The sequence below is a fragment of the Carettochelys insculpta genome, chromosome 27 (assembly GCF_033958435.1).
Source record: "Carettochelys insculpta isolate YL-2023 chromosome 27, ASM3395843v1, whole genome shotgun sequence".
Classification (NCBI taxonomy): Eukaryota; Metazoa; Chordata; order Testudines; family Carettochelyidae; genus Carettochelys; species Carettochelys insculpta.
Genome location: NC_134163.1, coordinates 1,064,805 through 1,090,635, shown reverse-complemented (window position 1 = coordinate 1,090,635; position 25,831 = coordinate 1,064,805). Strand labels below are relative to the sequence as shown.

Here is a 25,831-nt window from a genome sequence, read left to right as displayed (position 1 = left end):
CCCATGACGACAGCATATTCCAGCCCTCTTCAATGACTCCTAACTTCCAAGGCAGTGTCTTATATACAGACTTCAACCCTCACTGCTCCCTATACTTTTGCCATTCCAACTCACTTTACTGCTCCCTAGATCTCCCCTAAAATGAATTCTAGGTCTTTTTCTCACACTATATTTTACATCTGCCCATGTAGCCTCACTGTCCTCCAAAACTCCAGAAGCATCTGATTCTGTTTTTCTACTTTCTTTTCTGGTTCTAGGGAAACACAATTATGGCCCCCTCATCCCCAAGTTCCTTATTCTTTAAACGAGTGTCTTTCTAGAAAAGATACATATCGCAGGCATCTGCCACCTTTGCCCACACCCCAATGGATCTCATCCTTATTCTGAAGCAGCTATCCCAGACAGCAAAATGGTCTCACCATAGCACATTTAATCCCCTGCTGGAATTGAAAAAACGAGGATACTAGGCAATTTGTTTAATAGGGAAAAGAATGAGGAGGATCCCCCGATCCTGCAACCAGTTTCACAAAGGCCCATTATCTGCCTGAGTACTTATTTTAGGGGACCTCAGGTAAAATGCTACATATCCCATTACCAATAGAGTTCTAGCTGCCAATATTTTGCACTCTATTGTTTTGTATTAAAATATGTAGTCTTTTCTCCAAAATTAAAGTTTTAGCATCTAAATATATCACAGCAACATAATACATTACAAAAACCAGTCACCAAGATAGCAAACTGTGTGATCAGCCCTTTATTTACACCTTTCATTCTCTATTCATCAGGAGGGGAATTCTTACCTAGCAGCTTCTGTAGTGCAGGTGGGGTAGGAGTCACCAACAGTTGGTTAGACGAATGCCGTTGCACTTTAGGAGGTAGTTGGTAATATGGACTATGAGGTGACTTGTATGCATCTGGAGGAGAAAAGTAATACAAACCTCAGTTAAAATAATTAAACCTAAGAAATGAAGAAGATGTCCTTTGCCTTCAGGGAGTGTGATTTTTTTAAAAATCATAGGACCCAATAACAGATCAGCTTTTGAAATACACTCAGGATTTGTGCCTGATACATCCATGATGGCAAATTCTGCCAATCATACTGTTGTACTCTCTCTCAATCCGCTCCCCCACTCCCTCTTCTGCTCTCCCTCCTTCAACATCCCTGCCCTCTGAAGACTAGATCAACAGTGATGCTCAGACAGCTGGTTGGCTGTTTATCATCCCAGCTTAAAACCAGGAGATACCATGACACTGCAATAGGAAACAGGGAGAGGACATACGTGAAACTGACAAGAAAGAAGATTTAGAAGTCTGTGGTCTCTGAATGAAGAGCTCTGAACATTCACTTTTAAGACTAAAAACTTTCCTGGACAGCCATTGAGATGCATACAGAAAAGGTCCTTCTGCTGACAGCAGAGGAGTTGCTCATCTTACCCTGAGGAGAGGATGAAGATGTCTGTGACACGGTTTGAGCATGCAGAAGCTCTAGTGCAGTTTGGTTCTTCTTAGTCTTGCGCTCTATACTTGCAGTGTTCATTTTCTTAGGACGCCCTCGCTTCCGCCCTGCCATTTTCCTTCCTTTCTTATTCAGCTTCTTCTTGCGCGCTTTCGAGGGAGACGTCTTTTTCATGGCATTTGTCCCAACTTTTTCTTCTTCAGCACCAGAATCCTAAAATTAATTGTGGAGAGAAAACATTGTACAATTAAGCATTTTACATTTGCAAAGCATCCGTTAATTTTTAGAACACTCTTCTGTGATAAGCAAGTATCAACTCCATTATATAGAAGGGAAACTGAGGCACAAAGATTAAGTATTTTGCCTAAAGCTACAGCGAGATAATGGTTAGACCTGGGGTTACAATTGCCCTGACCACTCAGTATGCTATGCTCAATACACTACATTGCTTCTCCTCTGGATCTGGCCATTACAGAATAGGGTTTCCAAAACTGGTTCATGCAAAACTGGTTACTCACAGGGAGCCTTAGTTTAAGCTAATGAACTGCAGTGAAATAAAAGCTCAAGTCACATTCAAATTTTTCTTCCTATTACATTTCCATGTGAACAACTGCTGCTTTTTTAACTGTGCAGTGGGGAAATTGTGAATAGGAAGGGAAGTAGTTTGTACAAATAAGGCTAGGAAAGCATGTCATCCACATACCAAACTATTAGCACGTGGTGTGACCTTTGAAAATATTTCAAAACCCCTACTCAAGAGCAAAGGCATGTCAACACTGTGAAATAGGCCAGAAAAATCTCTTCTGGAATTAACAATTCAAGCTCACAAAGCACATCAATTATTCTGGAATAAAGTGACTTTTATTGCTGAACAATATATCCATGTGTGGAGCTCTCCTGGAATAGATTTTTTCAAGTCAAGCTCACTAAGTAATCAAGCTTTTACTGTTGGTGCAAACCACAAGCTTCTGCAATAGTAGAGACAACATGTTTCTATGTAAATTTTCAAGAGGGAGCTGACCTTGTTTTCTTGCACTTTCGTTGGAGTAGTTGTGTTGCTCTTGTTTTCTCTTTGCTGACGACGTCTAGCTGCCTCTTGTTCCTCCTAAAGGCAGTTTAAAAGATGGCATCAAAAATTCACAAATAAGCCCAAGAGATAGCTGTTGTATTTTCTTTTCTGAAGTACAGACTCCAATTTTGCCAAGCTAGTTCCAAGAACAACAACTGTGACTAGTCAACAGATGTTAGGGAACAACAATACATCTTTTTTGGTAGGCAGAAGACCTTGACTTTAGCCTGTTCCAGACAACAGAAAGACAACTTTAGCTTTATGAGCAATACTATTCTATGGCAGTCTCCTAAGCAGAATTTATCCAGATAAGCGACCACAAGTAAGGGAGAAGGACCAGATATTTTTCACCCTAATGAGCTAGGTCTTAGAATTTTTTGAAAAGTACAATGTTAAAATATCAGTGGCCCTATCTATAACTAATATTTCAACATCTTTAGGAGCCTTGTCATGTCAAGTCATGAATCAACTCTCTTAAAAGAGCTTAATTAAATCCTAGCCAAGTCTGTAGATAAGACAGACAATCAAGATGAAAAGCAGTTCAAAAAGCTTGAGTGTTGCCTTTAAGGACACAAAACTCCACATAGCACTACAACACACACTTCCTGTACTTTCCAGAAGAGATTTAATGTGTTGATAATTCTACAACCTATATTGTCTTTAAAAACTAAGTAAAAGTCAGACAGGTTGGATCATAGCATGCTTGAACTCTCTCACAGCAATTCAATGCCTTCATCATTGGAGGCAGCAGGCCACCAAAAATAGTTTGTGATTAATTCACAAGTATTTGAAGACAGAATTTGATAGCTTTTCTCCATGCTTAATGTCAAAATCTCTCCCCAACCAATTTGAAATAAACAATCCAAAATCTATTAACCTAACTACCACCATTAACCCCGATTTCAAATGCCATTAAAGGTCAGGTTTGAAGGATGATGACCAAGCTCTAAAGTTTAACATTAAAAGACTCCACAAATTAAAGATGTTTCTGGATGAGAACAAGAAAAGTCTAGGCCCATAAGCTATTTGTAGTTTACACCTAAAACACACACTATTTAATATGACCGACTCAATGAGACACTGTCTCAAAAGCCACTTTAATTCCATGCACTGCAGTAAAACATTTAGTTCAAAAGCCATGTTACATTTCAGATTGAGCGGTATGTGCCAAGGTATCAGCTGAGACACCCCTTCTTCAAATTCACTAACAAGACGCAAAATTGAGACAGTGAATTAAACTATCATTATATTCTTAAAATCTTATCTGTCAATGTTACCAATATTTAATAGTCCTTTACATGCAATGCAATTGGAAAGCTGTAAGGACTCTAGCTTCCCTGCGAATTTAAGAATTATTAATTTATTTAGATGTACTGTCAAAGAAGTCAGGAGTTACTTCATTCCAGTGTGACTAATTTTCTGCAGATATTTTTGCTTGATGGGCTCAAAACATATTTCCCGGTCTGCTTCTGGTATCTTTATAAAGCTAATGCTTAAAATGATCATACCGGGTATTTTGATACTATGAATACATTATGACTGGGTCTACACTAGCACCCCCCTTTCAAAAAGGGGATGCTAATGACACATTTTGGAATATTCTAATGAGGCGCTGCAATGAATATGCAGCTCCTCATTAGCATAACGGCAGCCGTGGCACTTCCAAAGTGCCGCTTTTGATCGCGCACAGCTCGTCTACACTGGGGTCTTTTTTGAAAGGACCCCAGTGTAGACAAGCTGCATGACTGAAAGTGGCACTTGCGAAATACCACAGCTGTCATGCTAATGAGGTGCTGCATATTCATTGCAATGCCTCGTCAACATATCCCACAGTGTCTTGTTAGCATCCCCCTTTCGAAAGAGGGGTGCTAGTGTAGACCCAGCTTATAAAACATTAAAAGAACTTACCCTGAGTTTTGGATTTTTGAGACTAGAAAAATAGTTTTCAAGCTGAAAAAGGAAATATAAGATAGTCATTACACTTATTGGAACAGACTGATACATAAAGCAAAACTGCAGATGTTCTGACAATTTTCCCCATAGATAAGTTACACCAAGAAGCTATTTCCATTTCATTCTTTCTCGAAAGAAGGAAAACATGCAGTGTAGTGGGGACACAGTCCAAGCCTCAACATCACCCTATCTTCAATGCAGCACATCCTTTTGATAAAGCTTTGTGTTATATATCTCTATTCACCAGAAGATTATTTTCAATAGGATGCAACTCAGCTCTATTACTGCACTGAAACAGAGTATTTATCTTATTTCCAACAAACACATCTACAACATAGGCAAACCAGAACAGACTTTCAAAAGAGGACAGTACAAGCATATTACAGAAATCAGATCAAGAAGGTAAAGATCTTCTCCACAAAATAAGATTTACATTTCTGTGGACTTTAGTAATGAAGCAAAATTTAAAGGTGAATGCCTAGACACATTTAAGATGTTGGAGCACTGTTGGGCAACCTGCCACCTGTAAACCCCCAGCTGCCCCCCTGCATGTCTTGAGCACTAAGGCACCAGAGCCCCACATTTCCTTCCTCCTCCCCCGGCTTCCTCCCAGCATCCTGAACTGTTCCAGTTCTGTTAGGCTGGAGGAACAAGAATAGGGCATGAATCAGGTGATTCATGCATTCTGAAAATGCTAGGAGGGACGAGGTAGAGCAGCTAATTACGTTGGGTCACAGGTGGAACCCCAGTGTGCTGAGGGCTGCTACAGCCCACTGAGATGGAGAGCAGCCACTCGTTAGGTCCACTCACCATTTGTGGTTGTCCATCGCTGTGCTAGAGCAACTTAAGATTTAATTCAGATTGACAATTATTATTTAGCACCCTTACATCCTAGCCCAAGATGCTTCACACAGCACACATTCATTTTTTAAAAATTCCTTATAGAAAGTCTTTACTCAGAATGGAAAGCCATTGTATAGGAAAAGCACCAGCATACACACTGAATTATGATGCGAGAGGAATTTTGATTTCTTCATATGTAAGTGTATTCTGACTGATTTATTTACAGACAACCACAGAGTTACACAGAATAGCATTCTTTGAGAAACCTGCTTCACTGAAGGATTAAAAAGCTAACTATAAAAAGGTGAACTGTGATCTGGATGTGTGTGCGCATGCCAAGAGACCAAGCTATATAAACAAACTGCGCCCACCTCAAAGAGCCATAAGCTACGGTTACACTGACCCAAACTTCCCACAGCAGCATGCACATGGGCAGTCTCGAAAATGCAAATAGAAGCTCATTTGCATATTCACTCACTGGCAGAGGCTGCTGACGGCATGAAAAAAAAGCAGTGTAAATGTGGTTATGCTGGTGAAACCACCCTCTTTGTCGGCAGCCTCTTATGCCTGGATAAAAGGCTGCCGAAAAATGGTAGGTTTCGCCAGCAGAACCACATTTACACTGCTTTTCTTCTGCCAGCAAGAGAATATGTAAATGAGCAGCCATTTGCACACTGCTGTCTGCAGTTCAGGTCAGTGTAACCATCGATATAATGTACATTGCTAAACATAAAAGGAGGGTAAGGAAGAATCCCAAGCATCACAGAGTAAAGACCAGCAGAGTGCTTCAGGGAGGTGAGGGAACAGATGACAAAAAAAATTTCACTGGCCCACATTTATACTCACTATGGTACGATCAATAGTATGCAGGTAGTAAGAAACTGGTTTCCCGGTCCATGAAACTGACCCTTTCAGTGGTGATAGCTCCACAACTCTCATTATAGTGCCAATATCTGCAGGAAAAAAAGCCAGTTAGCAAAATCAAGCTTAGCTCCATTTCCCCACTCACATTTATCAAATGTTAAAGAGGCCCAGTATCAGAACTGTGTTTTAATATAGCAAACGTGGCCTTAGCATCCTGAATGCCTTCTGCCCAACCAAGCCACTCCACACTGGTCATCTGCATGGTGGATTTAAACAGCCCCTCCACCACCACCACCTTCACCCCCAATAGTCAGAAGTTGGCTATGTGGAATACAAACACAGAGCCCTAAAGCCAGGAGACCAAGTCCTTTTCTAAAGAGGATATATTCAGGCATAGTATATGATCCTACTTAACTGTTCAAGTAGGCTTGGAAACACTCTAGTCTAATTGTATATTATAATTAATTCTGTATTTCTTCCACACAGGCTGTCTACACTAGAGATCTTTCAAAAGAAGCTCTTCCAGAAGATCTCTTCCAAAAGAGTGCATCCACACAAAAAAAGCAGATCAAAAGAGCGATCTGCTCTTTCAGAAGACACATCCACACAGCCCCCCAGCTCTTCTGAAAGAATAGATCAGGGATCGAAAAGTCAGGCCCCATGAGGACTCCTCTTTAAAAAAAAAAAAAAAAAAAAAAAAAAAAAAAAAAAAGGCCTGGGGAGAATCTATACACTTTTTCTCAAAAGAGGGCACTCTTCCTGAAACGGGCAAGTAAGAGTGAATTTGAAATGACCACCACATTCTCTCAATTTACTTTCAAAAGAACACTTTTCATGTGTTGATACTCTGTGGAATCTTTCAAAAGAGCCCTTTCTTTCGAAAAAATCTTTTGAAAGAACTTGCTAGTGTACACACAGCCATAGAGTTAGGGTAAAAATCTGTGGAATACAAAACTCATCTGAAGGATATGCGCTATATTGTTTTTATTCCTCTTACAGATACTCTTCCATTCTGGAGTACAAGTACCACCTAGGCTTCCAAAAGAGCTAGTTCAAGGAGCCAACTGGCAATACACTTACAACGTTATGAGTAGGGCCTTAATTTTGTTGTTACATATCCAGGCTCAAGCTTTGGCTACAACCAAAGCCTTAAGCCTAGCCACAGAACACTGTAACCATCAAATGCCTGATTTAATGGCACAACTGTGTAGGAGAGATCATTTCTGCTGAACAAGTAGCCAACACAGTCCAAATGTATATGAACATTACATAAGGACAAATATTAGGTTTAGGATTCACCCAGGATAAGCATTAGTTTAACCTAACTTTTTAGAAGCAGTTTTGGTTTTGCCCAAATATTGCCCTCTTACTATTTAATGATTTTTCTCTCAGAAGAGGAATTAAGAACGTCCCAAAGAAGTGGGTGTCGTGACACGTCTCTGATATTTGGAAGGCATCTGTCAACTTGATGTTTAAGGTTTAACATACACCAGTAACTTTCTACTGAGCTTTCCCTTAAAGTAATATTGAACACATTTGATCACAGTTAAGAAAAGGGAAAAGTGAATCTTACCACTCAAGTTTCGACTGTTTATTCTGAAGTTTAGAGGTGCAAAAGGCTTCGAGGACACAATTCTTCCACCTGGGAAAAAAAGATGTAAGTGATTCCATTACCACTGCTCTGACTACAAAAGCATTTGGAAAAAGTAGACTATGTTGCTTTATATTTAGTACCTGAAGAGCCACCAAGGAGAAATTCCATTCACACAATCAAGTCAATTTTTAAGAATTTTAGGGTGGGTATTGTTTTTGGTGAAGATATTTTAAAAAATAACCACTTAAAACACCCAGGCTAGTCAAATAACACTATCAAGTAGCTCTTAGATAGGGTTTTCCATAGACACATCACAAAACATTCTAAAAAAGGTAATTATCCCCATTTTACAGTTGGAGAAATAAAGTGCTACATGACTGCCTTTTTGTTTTGGAGAAATACAGGCAGAGGGATTATGGCCTAGGAACTGCTTACTTCCAAGAGGCACAATGGGTATGCAGACAGGTTAAAGGAATATTCTGAGCATGACATCTACATTCTAGATTATTCAAACGTGTGTCATGGGAGGTCTCAAATAAAAGCTGATGTCAAACCGATCATAGACATTGCAAATTGTAAGCATGCATATTATGCAAGGAGTTAGGTTTATAAACTGAAAATTATGTTCTTAAAGTCTGTGTCTAGAAGCTAATCACCTGAAAACAGGTTATCTAATTGCAAGTTCAGTGTAAACTGTGTATTGTAATTCACCCAGTAATCTGCAATGAACGCTAATGAAGAATTGAAAACTTCAGAGACAGAAGTAATAAAAAAATGGGGTTGGGGAATTATTTTAAAATCATGCTTGTAAAAGCCATTTACATGTCAAAGGTTTTCTCTGGAACATTTAGGGGATAAACACATCACCCTGGCACACCTCACCATGGAAACAAAGAGACATCAAGTTTGCTTTGTGGAACGGGGGTCTTACCCAGGTTTAGATGAAAATGAAAAGAACACTTGAGGGGAAGGAGGGGCAAAGGGGGAGGCAGACTTGAGAGGAAGTTAAGAGTTTAGTTGCTAGAAAACATGCTACGATTTTGCCCAAATGTTGCCCCTTGTCCTTCCCCTCAAAGATCAAAGATTTAAGTGATGGTAAGAAAGTGTTCTTGTTTTCACTTTGAATATACCTAAGCCTCATGGTGTGAAGCAAAGGGGTGATCTTAAGTTGAACCCTCCAAGCTGTTTGAAGCCAGTACACATGGTAATTCAAGGAGCACTCAGCAAAGAAGGGGTTGGACACAAAAACGAATGTTTGCAAGGTTCAGGGCTTCCCATCACTAGCTTGTGTAAAGGGAGTGAGGCTGGCAAAAGCACTGCTTCTGGTGCCAGAGGCTAGTGGATTCAGATACTAGATCCACAGCAGGAAACGGGCAGGACAGCAAGATGCCAGGAAACAGGCAGGTGATGGTGAGATGCCAGCACTTAGGCAGCTGCCCAGGAGAGATTCAAATGTCGCCTAGCAGAGTGCCCACAGTTGGCAGAAGCCTGCAGCATGTTTCTACTCGTGGTGTACATCCACACATGCCTTGGTGCACACAGAATTTAATTCACACATGGATGGGAAAAAATGGGAGGGAATACTCCCCTGGATACCACTGGGGACTGTCACAGAGGTGAAGTGCTTTGATGAAGCACTTTAGGACCACAAAGGATCTCCTGAGTCACTAAGTCTAGTCCCCTGCCACCACAGTTAGAGTTGGGAAGAGAACGAAGGTCAATTGAACTAAACAAATTAATGCCCAACTCTGAAGTAAAGCTAGATTATTAAACCTATGGTAATTCTTCTGGCTTTGGTGGGTTTGTGTCACAGCTATAATCTTGTCAAATTTACTTGATTTATGCCTAGGCGTGGCCTCACAAGGAATAATCCTGTGCATGTATCACTCCCACAGCTGTTCAGAACTGCAGAATTTTGGGGAGTAAAGGTACTTCGAAGTAGCGCAGGCACTTTGACATGCCTGCGGCTACACAGCATGTGGACATGTCGAAATCTGACACCTGGAAGATGCTGTGGGGGAGAATTAGCCTAATGAAGTACTAAATATTCATCACAGCAGTTGATTAGTAACCTCCCATCAGCCTGATTACCATGCCCCCTTCCGAGTAGGGGAAGTGTAAACATAGCCTATATGTGTAATATGTCACATGACTGAAGGGGCAGAACAAACATGCTAAGCTAAAATCAGGCCATCCATGTTAAAGATCATCATGGCATTTCTGGACAATTACAAATTACTAGTTTTTATGGCCCAGCTTCCCAGAAGAAAAAAAAAACTGGATATTAAATGGTAACACTTCTCATGTCCAAGTATTACTTAATCAACAGTCCACACCAGTGTTCCCTCTAACTTCTCCCACCCTGGAGTGGAATGAATGTTGTTATATGCACCCATAGAAAGCTGATGTGTGATACATCACCTTCACATACGTGCTCATAACAGAATTCATGTGGCGGAGGTGGGGGCCAAGCGGTCCTTAAGGAGACAGGGAACTTGGGACAGAGGGTTGGGGCTCTGACTGGGTATGGCGGGGGCTGAGGGGATGACAGGTTCCAGGCTGTGGCAGAGGGTTGGGTACAAGGGTACGAGGGCTCTGGAGCGGGACAGGGGATGAGGGGCTGCAGGCTGGGGCAGAAGGTGGGGTGTAGGAATGTGAGGGCTCTGGATAGGAGTGCAGGCTGTAGTACGGGCCTGGGTTAAGGAGGCTGGGGTACAGTAAGGAGGGTGCTCCATGGGCTCTGCAAGGATAGAGGACCCTCCCAATCTCTCCCCTCATACCAGCACCTGGCTTGGAGGTGGGAAAGCTCTAACAGGGATGAGCTGGGGCTGGGGGAGAGCTACCCTAGCAGGTCTGGGTACAGGGTCAGGCCACTCTGGCTGGGTCCAGCACCCCAACTATGTCAGGTCTGGGCTGGCACTGGCTTCAGACCATCCCTCCCACAGCCATGGCAGGTTGGAGCAGCCTTCCTCTGGCTGTGGCAGGGCCCTAGGCAGACTCTTTGACAGCCTGGGCAGTGCCAAATAGGCAGCTGGGTGTCTGCGCAGCCATACAATTTACAGAGAACTTGGCTTCACCCCCACAACCTTCAGTCTGCACAAACTATGGATCGCGCCCTTTAAAGTTTCAATTTAAGACTTCATTTACAGCGTCTATTGTGACTATAAAGACCCACACGAAAGTGACAGTCCTTGCTGCATCTCTTGCAGATGTAGTGGGTGTCTGGCAAGTCCTTATTGTGCTTTCTGTGTGCTCACTTCTCCTCTGCTAGCTGTCTGATCTTCAACTCGCCCTTCTGAAGGCCCTTGTGTAACCCCTGCCTCCATCTGTCGCGGTCGTCTGCTAGTTCTTCCCAGATGTCCAGCTCGATGTCTACCTCTCTGAGGTCTCTCTTGCAGACATCTTTGTAACGCAACTGGGGGCGTCCGGGGGGTCTTTTGACAGAGGCTAGCTCACCATACATGATGTCTTTTGGAATCCTTCCATCATTCATCCTGTGGACATGGCCAAGCCAGCGGAGCTGACGCTGCCTGAGGAGGGTGTGCATGGTTGGGATTCCAGCTTGCTCGAGGATGGCAGTGTTGGTCACTCTGTCCTTCCATGATATTCCAACGATGCGCCTGAGGCAGCGCAAGTGGAAGACGTTCAGCCTCTTTTCCTGGCAGGCACACAGGGTCCAAGTCTCGCTGCCATAAAGGAGGGTGCTGAGGATGCAGGCTCTGTAGACTTGCATTTTGGTGTGAGCGTGCAGCTTGTTGTTATTCCACACTCTCTTGCTGAGTCTGGACAGAGTTGTGGCCGCTTTTCCAATCCTCCTATTTAGCTCAGTGTCCAACGACAGGGTGTCAGTGATGGTGGACCCGAGGTAAACGAACTCGTGGACGACCTCTAACGTATAGTTGTCAATGCTGATTGATGGGGATTCAGCAACATCCTGACCGAGTACATTTGTCTTCTTTAGGCTGATGGTAAGCCCAAAGTCCTTGCACACTTTGGAGAGCCGATCCACCAGTTTTTGAAGCTGGTCTTCTGTGTGAGACACTACAGCAGCATCGTCTGCGAACAGCACGTCTCTGATGAGGACTTCTCGCGCCTTAGTCTTAGCTCTCAGCCTTGCAAGGTTAAACAGTTTCCCATCAGATCTTGTGTGCAGCAAGATGCCCTCTGTTGAAGATCCAAAGGCATGCTTCAGGAGGAGTGCGAAGAAGATCCCGAACAATGTCTGAGCAAGCACGCATCCTTGTTTGACGCCGCTCCTGATTCTGAAAGCATCCGATAATGCGCCGTCATGTTGGATGGTTCCTCTCATGTTTTCGTGGAACGACTGGATCATCTTGAGTAACCGTGGAGGACAGCCTATATTGTGGAGCAGTTTGAACAGACCATCCCTGCTGACCAAGTCAAAAGCCTTGGTCAACTCGATGAAGGCTATCTAGAGTGGCTCTCTCTGCCCCCTGCACTTCTCCTGCAGCTGCCTTAGAGAGAAGACCATGTCAACGGTAGACCTCTCTGCACGGAATCCGCACTGCAGTTCGGGGTACACCCTCTCAGCAATCTTCTGGAGTCTGCCAAGGATGACGCGAGCGAACAGTTTACCAGTGACGCTTAGGAGGGAGATTCCACGGTAGTTGTTGCAGTCGCTTCTGTCTGCTTTGTTCTTATACAACGTTACAATATGCGTCACGCATATCCTGTGGAACCTCACCCTCTTTCCAGCACAGGCACAGCAGCTCATGCAGGGGTTCCAGGAGTGTGTCCGTGGCACATTTGATTACCTCTGGTGGTATACCATCTTGACCAGGGGCCTTTCCTGCTGCAATGCTGTCGATGGCTCTCTTCAGTTGATCCACAGTCGGTTCTTGATCCAGTTCGTCCATTACTGGTAGGAGCTCAACGGCATCGAGGGCTGCGTCAACCACAACATTCTCGCGTGAGTACAGCTCGGAGTAGTGCTCGACCCAGCGCTCCATCTGCTTGGCTTTGTCAGCGATGACTTCACCAGATTTGGATTTCAGAGGTGCCATCTTGTTCTGGGTGGGTCCTAATGCCTTCTTCATACCCTCGTACATTCCTCTGAGATTACCAAAGTCGGCACAGGTCTGGATGCTGCTGCATAACTGGAGCCAGTGGTTGTTGGCACAGTGCCTGGCTGTCTGCTGTACTGTTCTTCTGGCCTCTCTAAGTGCTTGCTGGGTACTCGGGCTCGGTGAGCGTTTGTACTCCAGGAGTGCAGCGCGCTTCTTTTCAATGACTGGAATCATCTCATTGGAGTTAGCTTCGAAACAGTCGTTCGTGTTTCTAGCTCTTCTTCCAAACACCGACAAGGCCGTGTTGTAAACTGTATCCTTCAGATGTTGCCATTTGGATATCGCATTGACGCCCCCATGGCCGCTGCGCAGATTTTCCTGGAGGGTGTCTCTGAACTTTTCAGCTTTCTCCGAGTTTGCCGTCTTTCTGGCGTCAATGCGGGGCCTTCCAGCAGGTTTAGAGCGGTACAGCTTCTTGGGTCTCAGCTTGAGCTTGGAGCAAACTAGCGAGTGATCTGTATCGCAGTCAGCACTATGATACCTGCGTGTCAAAAGGACGTTTTTGAGGTTGTTACGCCTAGTGATGACCACGTCTAGTTGATGCCAGTGCTTCGAGCTCTGTGCCGTGGCTTCGTTTGGAAGAATGTGTTTGTGATGCACAGATTGTGGTAAGTGCATAGTTCAAGGAGACGCTGTCCATTTTCATTCATTTTTCCCACACTGAAGTGTCCTAAGCAGGAAGGCCATGAGGCTCAATCAGCTCCGACTCTTGCACTGAAGTCACCCAAGATGTACAGTTGTTCACGAACAGGTATTTGCGCTACAGCAGCACTAAGCACATCATAGAACTTGTCTTTTACTTCTGGTGTGGCATACAGGGTTGGGGCATAAGCGCTGATCAGGTGGACGGGACCAGCGCACGTTTGAAGCGTGATCTGAAGAAGTCTTTCTGATCCGCCCATGACTAAATCAACCATTTGTAAAAGGGTGTTTCTGACAGCAAAGCCAACACCATGCTCTCTGGGTTCTTCTTGGGCTTTACCCTGCCAGAAAAAGGTGTAGTCCTTTTCCTTGAGAGATCCCGAATCTGCAAGTCGCGTCTCTTTCAGTGCAGTGATATCAACTCGGAGCCTCTTCAGTTCCTCATTGATGACAGCGGTCTTGCGGGTGTCACTGATGGCCTGAAGATCTTCAGTCAAGCCGGTCAGCATGGTCCGCACATTCCAGCAAGCAAGCTTGAATTGTTGATATTTCTTATTTCTTGTTGATTTTCTTATTGGTTTGCCTGGTGCCCAAATTTCAGTCACTTGTCAGGTTCAGGAACCTTAAGCCTCACGCACCCAGCGAGGCAGGTGAACTGTGGCGGGACAGTACCCTATTGGCTGGGGGCTGCCCAGCTTGAGGCGGGCGGTGACTGTCCAGTGAGATGCGAGGATCCCTCCCACCGTCGAAGGCAACCCCTGGCGCTCTTTCTCTACACCAATCGAGCAAGAGCTTATAACCGGTAACAGTTGCCTCCCGTGTTGACGCAACGCTGTTCAGCGATGCCGGAGTACCTCTCCGGGCGCGAGCTTCACCCCCACATGACACAGGTAAGTATAATGGTCCCCATTTTAACCAAGAGTAACTGACAGATTGAATGACTCCTCCGTGGCACAGTGACTGAACTCTGGAACCTCTGGCTTCCAGAGTCATGACTAATCCAGGAGACCACACGGCCAGCCAATAACTACATCTAGCAACAGAATTTAGTACAAGTAAAACATGCTAAACTGATCTTGTCATGTGTCTAAACTAAAAATAAAACAGCAACAAAAACAAAACATCTCTGGCTAGTGCATCTCCCAGGCTGGGTCAGTTACCAGAGCTAAGCAGTGTAGTCTCTGGGCCTCAGGCTGGTGCCTAGGCTCCGAGACCTGGTATGCAGCATGGGTCTTGGAGCCTGGGACAACAGCCAAAGCAGGAATGACTGCATGACACTACACTACTTCTAGCCCTGTAGGACAAGCCACAATCAGTTGGTGCAGACTTTCTTCCCCTGGTCTTTTTGCAATGTAAGCACACCCTTAGTGATCCAAGCCTTATCATTGCCAGAAGAGATGTGGCAAGAGTGGAAGTAATGCAAATTTTCAATGCCCCAGCCATCCGTGTACTTAAGACCTAATGTGGAAAAGAAGAGAAGGCAATCGAGTCTCCGAAGTCCACGTAGACCTTGCTTTACTTCCTGAGATGAGGCAAAGTCTTCAGTTAGTAGCCACTGTAGCAGCTGTCCACGAGGAATACAATAGAACCCCCCCAGCCAGGCTTCAGAGGAATGTATATATCACCACAACCAATACAGACTATTTGAGCCACATAGATGGATGCTGAAGGATCAGTTTCGTAAACAATAATCCCCTGAACCACGGCAACCCAAGCATACCACCATTGGTATAGGCATAATACCCAGAGGAAAAAGTGACTAAATGACCCAAATTGAAACCCATTAGTCTGGACAGTGCAATTGAATGAAGTGTAAAAACGCACGAGGACTAAACATTAATGGTTTACAAAGTTCCTGTTATCTGAGGAAAGTGGTTTCTCCAGTTTTTTTAATCTATGGGAAAATTCATACGACAGCATTCTGTCACCCAAATCCCTCACTGTTGGGGTCTCAATCCATTTCTCCACACAGCACAACAAAGGGCTCTGCAGACTTTCGTTTCAGAAGCAATGACATCGGCTGTTGGTGCAGATTAGGAATTTTTAAATATGATAGAGAAGTTACTCACCGTAGTAATGGTGGTTCTTCAAGATGTGTCCCTGTGGGTGCTCCACAATAGGTGTTGGGCTTGCCCGGCACCGCAGATCAGAAATCTTCAAGCAGTTTCTCCTGGATCGTGCATACGCCGGCGTGCGCCGCCCCCCTGAGCGCCCCTGGCCGCGTACGCAACCCGGTCCCCGCCAGTTCCTTGACCAACTGCCTCGGATGCTCCTGAAAAACACTAGACAGAGATCCGAAGCGGGGAGGATGGGCGGGTGGTGGAGCACCCACGGGGAAACATCTCGAAGAACCACCGTTACTAGGGTGAGTAACTTCTCTTTCTTCTTCGAGTGTCCCTGTGGGTGCTCCACAATAGGTGACTACCCAGCAGTAACCCAAGTAACGAGGTGGGTAATCGGTTTATGTGCAGCTTGCCCCCAAGAGGACTGCTGTCGACAGATGGGTATCTTCTTCGAATACCCAAGGCAGGGCATAATGCTCGGCGAAGGTGTCGTAAGATGACCAGGTCGCCGATCTACAGATGTCTTTTAACGCGATGCCCTTGAAGAAGGCTGTTGACGCCGCCACCGCCCTGGTGGAGTGAGCCCTGGACGGGGCCAGCAAAGGAGCATTTTGAAGCTCGTAACACATTTTTATACAGGACACAATGTGCTTAGACATTCTCTGTGAAGAGAGACATTCTCCTTTTGACCTGGGAGAGAGAGAGAGACTAGGAGCCTGTCCGTTTTCCGGAAGGACTTACTTCTGTCTATGTAGAAGGCCAACACCCTCCTCACATCCAGGAGATGCAGGTGTGCCTGCTTGCCGGAGCTCTGAGGCTTCGGGTAAAACGAGGCTAAAACTATTGGCTCGTTAAGATTGGACTCCGAAGAGACTTTTGGAACAAAGTCTGGGTGCAGCCTTAAGGTTACCGCCTCCTTTGAGAATACCGTGCAGTGCGGCGTTACCATCACTGCCGCGAGCTCACTCACCCTGCGGGCTGACGTAGTTGCAAGGAGGAAGGTTGTTTGTTTTTTTTTTAAATCGTAAGGACACGTATGGGAACTGTGGCTAATGGCTCAAAAGGTGGACCCGATAGCGTGCTGAGCACCAAGTCCAAATTCCACGATGGTGGAAGCGGTTTCCGAGGGGGGTACAGGTTTACCAGACCCTTCAAGAACCTGGTAACGATAGGATAGACGAATACCATGGGCCATTCCTCTGTATGCCGAAAGGCTGATATAGCGGTGAGGTGGACCTTTAGCAAGGATAGAGAAAACCCGCCTCTCGAGGTCCAATAAGTATTCCAGTATTACAGGTATAGGAACGTCAAGGGGACCTAACTGCCTGGCGGAACACCAGGCTGTGAATCGAGTCCATTTCTGCTTGTAAGTCCTCCTGGTGGAGGTCCTTCGGCTACATTCCAGGACTTGTTGTACTCCCTCCGTACACGTGCTCTTTAAAGAGCTGAGCCATGGATTAGCCATGCTTGTAGGTGCAGACACTGAGGGTGCGGGTGCACTAAGGACCTCTGAGCCTGCGTGAGTAAGTCCGGCGCCACTGGTAGAGGGAGCGGTGGGCGGTCCGACATGCGCAAAGGCAAGGGAAGCTATTGCTGCCGATCCCAAGCGGGGCTATGAGTATCATGCGAGCTCTCTCCCTTCTGGCTTTGTGCAAGACCTTGTGGCAAACAGATCGATCTGGGGAAACCCCCATGTACGAAAAATGCACCGTAGCAGATCGGAGCGGATCTGCCATTCGTGCGTGATTGCGAAGCGCCTGTTCAGCTGATCTGCTTTCACGTTGTGAGCGCCCGGCAAGTACGAGGCTTTCAACGTTATGTTGTTGGCGATGCACCAATTCTACAATTGGACTGCTTCCGCACATAGGGCACGGGATCGTGCTCCTCCTTGTCGATTGATGTAAAACATAGTGGAGGTATTGTCGGTATTGGATCCCGAATACTTTGCCATGTAGGTAATCTCGAAAATGTTTGCAGGCGTTGAACACTGCTCTGAGCTCCAGCATGGTTATGTGCAGTGTCTGTTCCGCAGGGCACCATAGCCCTTGCGTTACCTTGTCGCCGATGTGCGCTCCCCATCCTATGTGGGAGGCGGCGGTAGTAAGAAAAAATAGAAATTTGTGGTTGGTGAAAAAGGCACCCCCACTAGCAGATTCTCGGGGTTTTCCCACCACGCCAGGGATCTGCGCACCTCTGTTGTGGGCGACACCACCCTGTGGACAGTGTGGGATGCCGGTTTGTAAACGCACGCCAGCCAATGCTGCAGACTTCACATGTGCAACCTGGCATTCTGTACCACAAACGTCGCTACCGCCACGTGGCCCAGCAGCTGTAAGCATGTTAAGACCTGCACCGTGGGGCTCTATGTGATGACTTGCACCAGCGAACTGATGGCGTGGAAGCGGGCGTTGGGTAGGTACACCCTTGCTGTGATAGAGTTTGTGTGTGCCCCTATGAACTCTATATGTTGTGTGGGTTCGGACTTTGACTTTGCGAGGTTGATGACTAGGCCCAGCGAAGAAAAACGTGTCCGCTGTGACGCGTATCATGCGTGAGACCTCTGCCTTCGAGGCCCCTTTTAGCAGGCAGTCGCCCAGATATGGGAAAAACAAACACCCCCTGTCTGTGCAGGTAGGCGGACACCACTGCCAGGGTTTTGGTAAAGACTCTGGGGGCCGAGCAGAGGCCGAACGGAAGAACCCTGTGCTGGAAGCGCTCCTGGCCGACCGTGAAGCGGAGGAAGCGCCTGTGTGCCGGGTGGATCATTATATGAAAGTAAGCATCTTGTAAGTCGAGTGCTGCAACCCAGTCTCCATCATCCAGTGCCGTGAGTATCAAGGCAACTGTGATCATCCGAAAATGTTGCTTGCGCAAGTAACGGTTGAGGCCCCCAAGATCTAAGATGGGCCTCCAGCCTCCTGTTTTCTTCTCTGGTAGGGAGTAGCATGAATAAAAACATTCCCTGGAATTATTCTGGCACTCTTTCCACCTCCCCTATGAACATAAGGTGATTCACCTTCTGCTTGAGCCTCGCCTTGTGGCAGCGCCCCTGAGGTGAGGCCTGGCGGGAGGCTTCATCGGTGGAAGCGACTGGAAGGGGATCGCGTAACCCGTGGCTATGATCTCCAGCACCCATTTGTCTGTGGTGATCTTTTGCCATTGGGAGTGGAACGGTCTGAGGCGAAGATGGAACATGAGATGAGAGTGGCACTGAACAAGGGTATTGATAGTGCAGCCCCCGACATACCCGTCAAACTTGTTGCCTTTGGGCCTGACCCAAGGGCGTACGGCTTTGTTGAGACCGTCACCTAGGGCTCTATACTGTTGCTGCTGTTGATAGCGCCCTTGGCCGTAGCCCCGTTGATATTGAGCACGCTGTGGTTGTAAGTGTGGCGTCTTTGCTGAGGATAAAATTTTTCCCTCCTGTATGGGGGAGTATAAATGCCCAAGGTTCTAAGTGTAGCACTCGAGTCCTCACTGGAGTGAGGGACCGAGTCGGTTGAGTCTGCAAACAACTTTTATGTATCAAAGGGAAGGTCCACGATCTTCGCCTGTAGGTCCCTCGGGATACCCGACATCTGGGGCCAGGATTCTCTACGCATGACCACTGCTGTAGCCGTTGGACGTGCCGCCGTGTCCGCCACGTCCAGGGCAATCTGGACTCCCGTCCGCGATGCTGTGTAGCCCTCTGGACTAATTGCCTTTAACATTGGCTTTTTGTCTTCCGGAAGTCAATCCATGAGGGGAGTAAGCCTGGAGTAATTATCAAAATTATGGTTTGCTAGGTGTGCCCATAATTTGCCACTCTCAATAGCAGGGTAGAAGAGGAATATACCTTCGTGCCAAACAGCTCTAGCTTCTTATCATCTTTGTCCGATCCCCCCGATTTCTACTGAGAAGCCTTTGACCTCTGCTGGGACGACTCGACCACCAAAGAATTTGGCTGTGGGTGACTGAAGAGGAACTCCATGCCCTTTGCCGGGACGAAGTACTTCTTATCCGCTCTCTTGTTCGTAGGCGGAACAGAGGCCGGAGTCTGCCATACAGTAATGGCTGACTCCAGAATGGCTTCGTCCAGCACAATAGCAATTTTGGATGAAGCCGGGGGTCTCAAATTTTTCAGGAGTTTGTGATGTTTCTCCTGCACCTCTGCCGTTTGAACGTCTTGTGTGAAAGCCACCCTTTTAAACAGCTCCTGAAACTGTTTAAAGGTCATCCGGGGGAGACACATCCCCGGGGGCCTTGGCCTCATCTGGGGAGGATGAGGACGAACCACTAGCGTAAACCTCCCTCGAACCCTCGGGCTCCTGCGGTCGATGATACACTTGCTCGCTGGAGGATTGTGAAGGAAAGTCTCGGGGTTCTAAAATTAACTCCCCTTAAGACAACTGTGTTTCCGTCCCCGATCGGGAGTGCCCACAGGGGTACTGAGTGGCCGGGGGGGACCTGCCCCTGGGTGTAGGCCTGTGGAGTCTGTGTGCAGCATGATAAGGACGACCATGGCAGCATGGACAAGGGTCCGGGGATGGAGACCTAGACCACTCACGGGGTGTGTACCCCCGATGTCTGGGAGAGCGAGACCTCCGTGACGACACAGATGGAGGTGAAACTGGCTTGTGACAGTACTCCAGGGGATCCAATCCCAGAAATGGTGAAGGTGGCCCAAGCCATGGTGACATTGGTTGGAGGAACGGAGGAGGAGGTTCCGGATGGGCCGGTGGAGATACAGGCCTTCGGTGCAGCGTGTGTATCACAGGGGGAGGGCTTGGTGCTAACAGCAGCGCAGCCCTGTCCAGAGATGGACTGCGGTGCCGGGCTTTTGATTTTGCCTTGCCCCTCCCCTGCAGGGCCGGCACCGCCCACTTCCATGCCGGGGATCTCGGCCCAGCTGTCGGTGTCGCGCGGGTATCCTCCTCCAGTGCCTGCAGGCTCCGTGCCTGGTGCCCCTGCACCGTTGGTGCCGTGGGGGCCGGTGCTGCCGGGTCCGGCGCTTCCCTCGCTGACGCTCTAGGCGCCGCGCATGCCGGCTGTTGTATAACCGGAGGCTCAGCCTCTGCCACGTGCGCTGCCGCTTGCCTGAGTATGCGGATGGGGGCTGTGTGCTCCACTCGTCCTGCTCGCTGCAAACGCCGTCAAGGATTGAGCCAGGGAGAGTTTCCTCCGTTTATGCACCGAGGGGGTCAGAGAAAACTGCCCTCCTCTTATGCAACCCAGAGGGCCCTTCTGGGTGAGGCTTCTCCAGCAAGTCCGGCTGGAGAGCCTTATCAACAAGAGCATTTTACGCCTCATCGCTCTGTCCTTCCTGGCCCTGGCTGTGAGCTTAGCACAGTGAGAACACTTCTGGATAAGCTGTAATTCCCCCAGGCATCGGATGCATTCGCTATGCCCCACGGAGGCCGGCATAGCTTCACGGCATGACTCACGCTTTTTAAAACCTGAAGAGGCCATTGTGGTGAGTCCTTTACTGTTAATGGGGTACTTAGCACTTAATCCGTGCCTTTCCACTCCAAATAGTGATCACCGGCCTGCGGGCCAGCGGGTGGCCTAAATGGCCTTCACGTCCGCTCTTCTCTTCTCTCTTTTTTTTTTTTTTTTTGCTGACATTCTCTGTCTTTGCTTTCTCTCTCTCTTTTTTTTTTTAAATAACCAAAAACAACAAATGACACGTAGAAAAAAAACACTATTTAATCTGATTCTGGCCTTAGCCTGAGTAGATTCCGTCTGCAGCCGATAGCGGCTGAGAAGGAACTGGCGGGGACCGGATTGCGCACGCGGCTGGGGGGCGGCGTGCGCCGGCACATGCGCAATCCAGGAGAAACTGCTGGAAGATCTCCGATCTGCGGCGCCAGGCAAGCCCGACACCTATTGTGGAGCACCCACGGGGACACTCGAAGAAGAACTTAGTGTTCTAATTACAGAAAAAAGGTCCCTGGTATTTGCCAAACTTGCATATAAATAGAATATTTAAATCTAAAAACCACATTCAGGAATAAATATTCAAAACACATTACAAAAGGTGCTGTCATGGAAATGCCCTTTTGTGAGAGAAACAGTCTGTACACATACACAGTAGGCACATTTTAAGCAACGCAATAGACATTGTGGGATGCCTTATGGCTCCAAAAGATTTTTGAACTGGAGGGCGACTGGCTGCTGGAGATAGCAAATCAGGAACAAGCAGCATGCTGAATCAACTAGTAAACACTGAATCTATGTACAAAAACTCACAGCTACTACTGTGCAGCAAAAACAGCAGAATATTCAGCAGCTCCCACAGGGAACAGGAAACCAATGGAAAAGAGTTAAGTTCGATGTGTTACCTTCCTTCATGTTTGCAAATCGCTCCTTCAGTTGGTGATCCACCTCAGGACCAAAGGCAAAATTATTCACAAAAATAACACTGCAAGATAATGGTCTAGTTATTAAATAGGAACAGACAAATAAGCATCTTATCTTCCACACACTGCTACTTCTATGAAATATGCTCTCTTCTATGAATGAGTCTCACAGCTCTGCAACAAGAGAATAATATATATCCAGAGGGTAGATAGCTATTTTACTCAAGAAACAGAAAATTTCTACTTACAAGCTACCCAAAATAGCAAGCTGTAGAAAGTCAGTGTTCACCGTAATTATCTGCCAAAATGTTATAACATATGAAAAAGTGTCACATTATGACACTTCCATTCATCAGATTAGCAGCTTCTGCAGGATATTCGAGGGTGGATAGCCTGCAGAAGCTGCTGAGCTGATGAATGGAATTCATAAGTTAAGAACTACACTGGCAAGATTCCCCACTATAATAGTAAAAGCATGTTTTTCATACTTCCATAATATCTGGTGGCCTTTCAACAGTGCATATGGTTATAGCTACTGCTGACATGTTTATAAGAGTTGTTAAATCACACCTGAGGAGTGGTGACTACCCATCTTGACAGATACTTGTTGAATCCTATTATACTTTTGGTAATTTGACATAGTATTCACAAAGAATTTATTTACCAAGTACTCTCAGCCCCACAAATGATGGTGAAAGAAGACAGGTCTTTTCACAAGGTTAATACCAAGGTATCTGAGTAGAGAATCTTTTTTTCCTAGCTCTCAACCAGCCCTCAGATTGTCTTAAGCTCTATCCAACACTGGAAAAATGCATGTGTCTTGTGATCAATGGATTAAATCCCACAAAGGGTTCGCCAGCCCAAAGTATATTTAACTCTTAAAAAGAGAAACTGAGCAAGCTGCACCAAGGCATGATACTATGAAGATAAAAAGTGTCATGAAGTAGAAAAAAAGACCTTCAGCCACAAACAGCAAGAAACAAGACACATGTTACATTGGGTATAATTTTGAAACTATTTAACTCTGGGTCTAATATTGTGAGTTTCCAAAGGCCTTCTACTCCCACTGGCTTCAGTGAGAAATAAGGATGCTTGGCACCTCTCAGAAGGTATTTATAGTGCCTTGCAGGATCAAGCACTTCAGGACTGTTTTTAGACAACGTCATCGATAAGAATTTACTTATTTGCAAGTGAAACTAATTTGAATTCTGCTCTTTTTTGGTGTGCATGCATGCACACCCCCACCGTCTTCGCAAAGGCAACTGAGTTTAATATATGTAGCCAGAGCTATTCAAAAAGTACAGTTAAAAAAGAAATCTATATGCAAATTAAAAAGATATCTTTTTTCTGCCCACCCCTGCTCTTACAGATATGGGAAACCTGGTCTAGCAAGCAATGCCAGTAAGGGTGCCTTTTATCCTGCATCCCACTCAAATGACAAACAAGGCCCTTAGAGCATGGTCGTAGTATTAAATATCAGGATAGCCAACTTAGTATGTATCTTCAAAAACAACAAGAAGTCCTGTGGCACCTTGCAGACTAACAGATATTATATTAGTCTATAAGGTGCTACAGGACTTCTCATGGTATTTAAGTCACTAGAGAATTTTAAGGAGAGAAAAGGAAAAGAAACAAAGTCATCTGAAATATCTGTAAACAAGTTTGTTCCAATGGAATATTTACTATGCACACTGGAGACCAAAAGAACTTTATTTTCCCCTTATTTGGTCTACAGCCTTTTCAGTGCAGACTGCTAAAACCACAAGTGCAGACAGTATGAATAATACATGTCACACATGTTGCTTAAGCCATCAGCAGTGGTGAGAGAAGAAAATATGAACAATAATTGTGTGCGCACAAAAGTGAACCTGCATTTAAGAGTCTGAACCCTTGGAATGCTCTATTATCGTCTTTGCTTGAAGCACAATTTAGATTAGTTAAGTGATTTTGTCCCACCGACGGTGGGATATAAAAACCCTTTAACCAAATGAACTAGCTAGGTATGCTATTAAAATCCCAAAGGGGAAAAAAAAAGAAACCTAATCATTATTATGAAGGCCATCACCTAGGATGCTAACACTGCTCACAATGGAAAATGAAAGGGGAAATATCACTATTAGGAAATTGAACTGGATTAAAATATATCAGTTGATCAACATCTGCCGTTTAATTTTTGACTGATCAATTTGCATTCACAAAAATTCCAACAACTAGAGCTTGAGAATGAGAAACTATTTTTTTGCTGAAAGAATTTTTGTGGGAGGTAGGAGGTGGCTGTGGGCTGACAGGAATCCAATCAACTATATACCATTCAAAGTAACAAACCAGCAGCATCTACTACCACAGCCCTACCAGCATCTTCCGACACAACAGCAGGAGGTCGGCTCACGTCTAGGTCTGGGCAGAATCCAAGCCTGAGAGCATCAAATCCATTTCCAACCAGAACCCAAGTCAGCACTGCCACTACCTCCTCCCCACAGGAGGGCTCTCATCCTGTCCCTGGAGTCAGTGTAGAAGTGTGAGCATAAGCCAGTAATTGCATGCCCTGCTCCAGGCCCCACTGCGCTGCTTGTGATGCTGAAGCAAGATGTTGTGACTCCTCGGCACACTCTCTCCACTGCCCTGTGGTACTGCTAGGTGACAGTGATCAGCAGGAGCAGCATATGCAGCTGCCACTGCATTGCCTCCAGGCCAGTGGAGGAGAGCAGATTCCACCAGAGCCAATACTAACAGCCAGGTTCTGTCAGGATGCAAGGCTCGAATCTACAGCTTCTGTTAAAGATTACCCTAAAGAAAGAGAACTGTACAGGGTAGAGAGAGATGTGTGCACAAGATGCAAACAACTAATAAAGCAAAACCACACCACACTGCACGGATGGGACAAGTCTGCCCACAAATTAAAAGGCAGCCCAAGAAGTCTAACTGGGATACATAAAAAAGCAAAAATCGGACTGGCAGATGCCTTTCCTGAGTATACTCTTAAAAATGGTCTTGGAAACTATCCATAACTTGCCACAGCCCTGAAAAGAGTTTCAATGAGCCTTTTTGTCAACAGTTTTCCATCTCTCCAAGAAAATAAAAAAAAATAAATAAAAAAAGGGGGGGAGGGGCGGTCTCCTGCCATTGACTTTTTTTTTTCCTATCCATTGTACAGCACATGATTAGTGTCTACCAACAAGGCTCTATGAACATGTAGCCCTTCACAAAAAATTAAGAATGTTTTAAACCATGACATTTCCCTTCTCAGTAGCAGTACGCTACACTTTTGTTTTCAAGAGACCTCATCTCTAAATACAAATCTTCAGTTTGGATAAATATTCAGCTACCCAAAGGGATCAGTAAAACAGAATAGCAACTTTAGTTAGCTCAGGCTTACTATCAGGGTAAGCAACTATCTCAGACACATGAACCACCTGTCCCTCAAGCTGGCATTCAGGAATCACAGACTAAAGGAAATGCAAAAACAACAGGGGTTTTCTTTAGCTGAGTAAGAGGAATTTATGCTGGACACTCCAATTAATACTTCTGGGAATGCATGAAAAACCGTTCTTCCAGGCTGATCTCAGGCTCCACATACTGCTAATGGGGAACTTCATATATATGCTTTACATGTTTGGTATGGAAATTCTGTATTCTGAGCTGGCCAGCCTTCCAATTTCAATTATGATACACTGACAAATATTACAAATTCATGAAGTCACAATCAACTGTTCTACCATACCTTGTGTTTGCAATTCTCTCTTTCCATTCCTCTGAGAGGAAGTCACCTCTTTCCAGCTATAAAAAAAAGAAAAAAAATTAAATGTCTCTCTTAGCTTTGCACACTGAACACAGCAAAGTTAACATCACTAGACTGACTCAGTGGTGCTAGTTACAAATAGGGCCACTTGAAACCTTCAAGAAATGTCTCAGGGAGAAAATT

At 45.7% G+C, this 25,831-nt stretch overlaps 1 protein-coding gene across 4 annotated transcripts in view; it reads right to left on the bottom strand.

Moving 5' to 3' along the window:
• DOT1L (DOT1 like histone lysine methyltransferase) overlaps nt 1-25,831 on the bottom strand; it is a 162,733-nt gene that overhangs the window by 59,599 nt on the left and 77,303 nt on the right. For all 4 annotated transcript variants that reach the window (XM_074978486.1, XM_074978484.1, XM_074978483.1 and 1 more), the window contains exons 8-15: nt 25,631-25,686; nt 21,892-21,971; nt 7,759-7,827; nt 6,168-6,274; nt 4,434-4,475; nt 2,478-2,561; nt 1,435-1,669; nt 801-914 (exon numbers count right to left, since the gene is read on the bottom strand). In XM_074978486.1, coding sequence (XP_074834587.1) covers nt 801-914; nt 1,435-1,669; nt 2,478-2,561; nt 4,434-4,475; nt 6,168-6,274; nt 7,759-7,827; nt 21,892-21,971; nt 25,631-25,686 — 787 coding nt within the window. The remainder of the gene's footprint in view (nt 1-800; nt 915-1,434; nt 1,670-2,477; nt 2,562-4,433; nt 4,476-6,167; nt 6,275-7,758; nt 7,828-21,891; nt 21,972-25,630; nt 25,687-25,831) is intronic.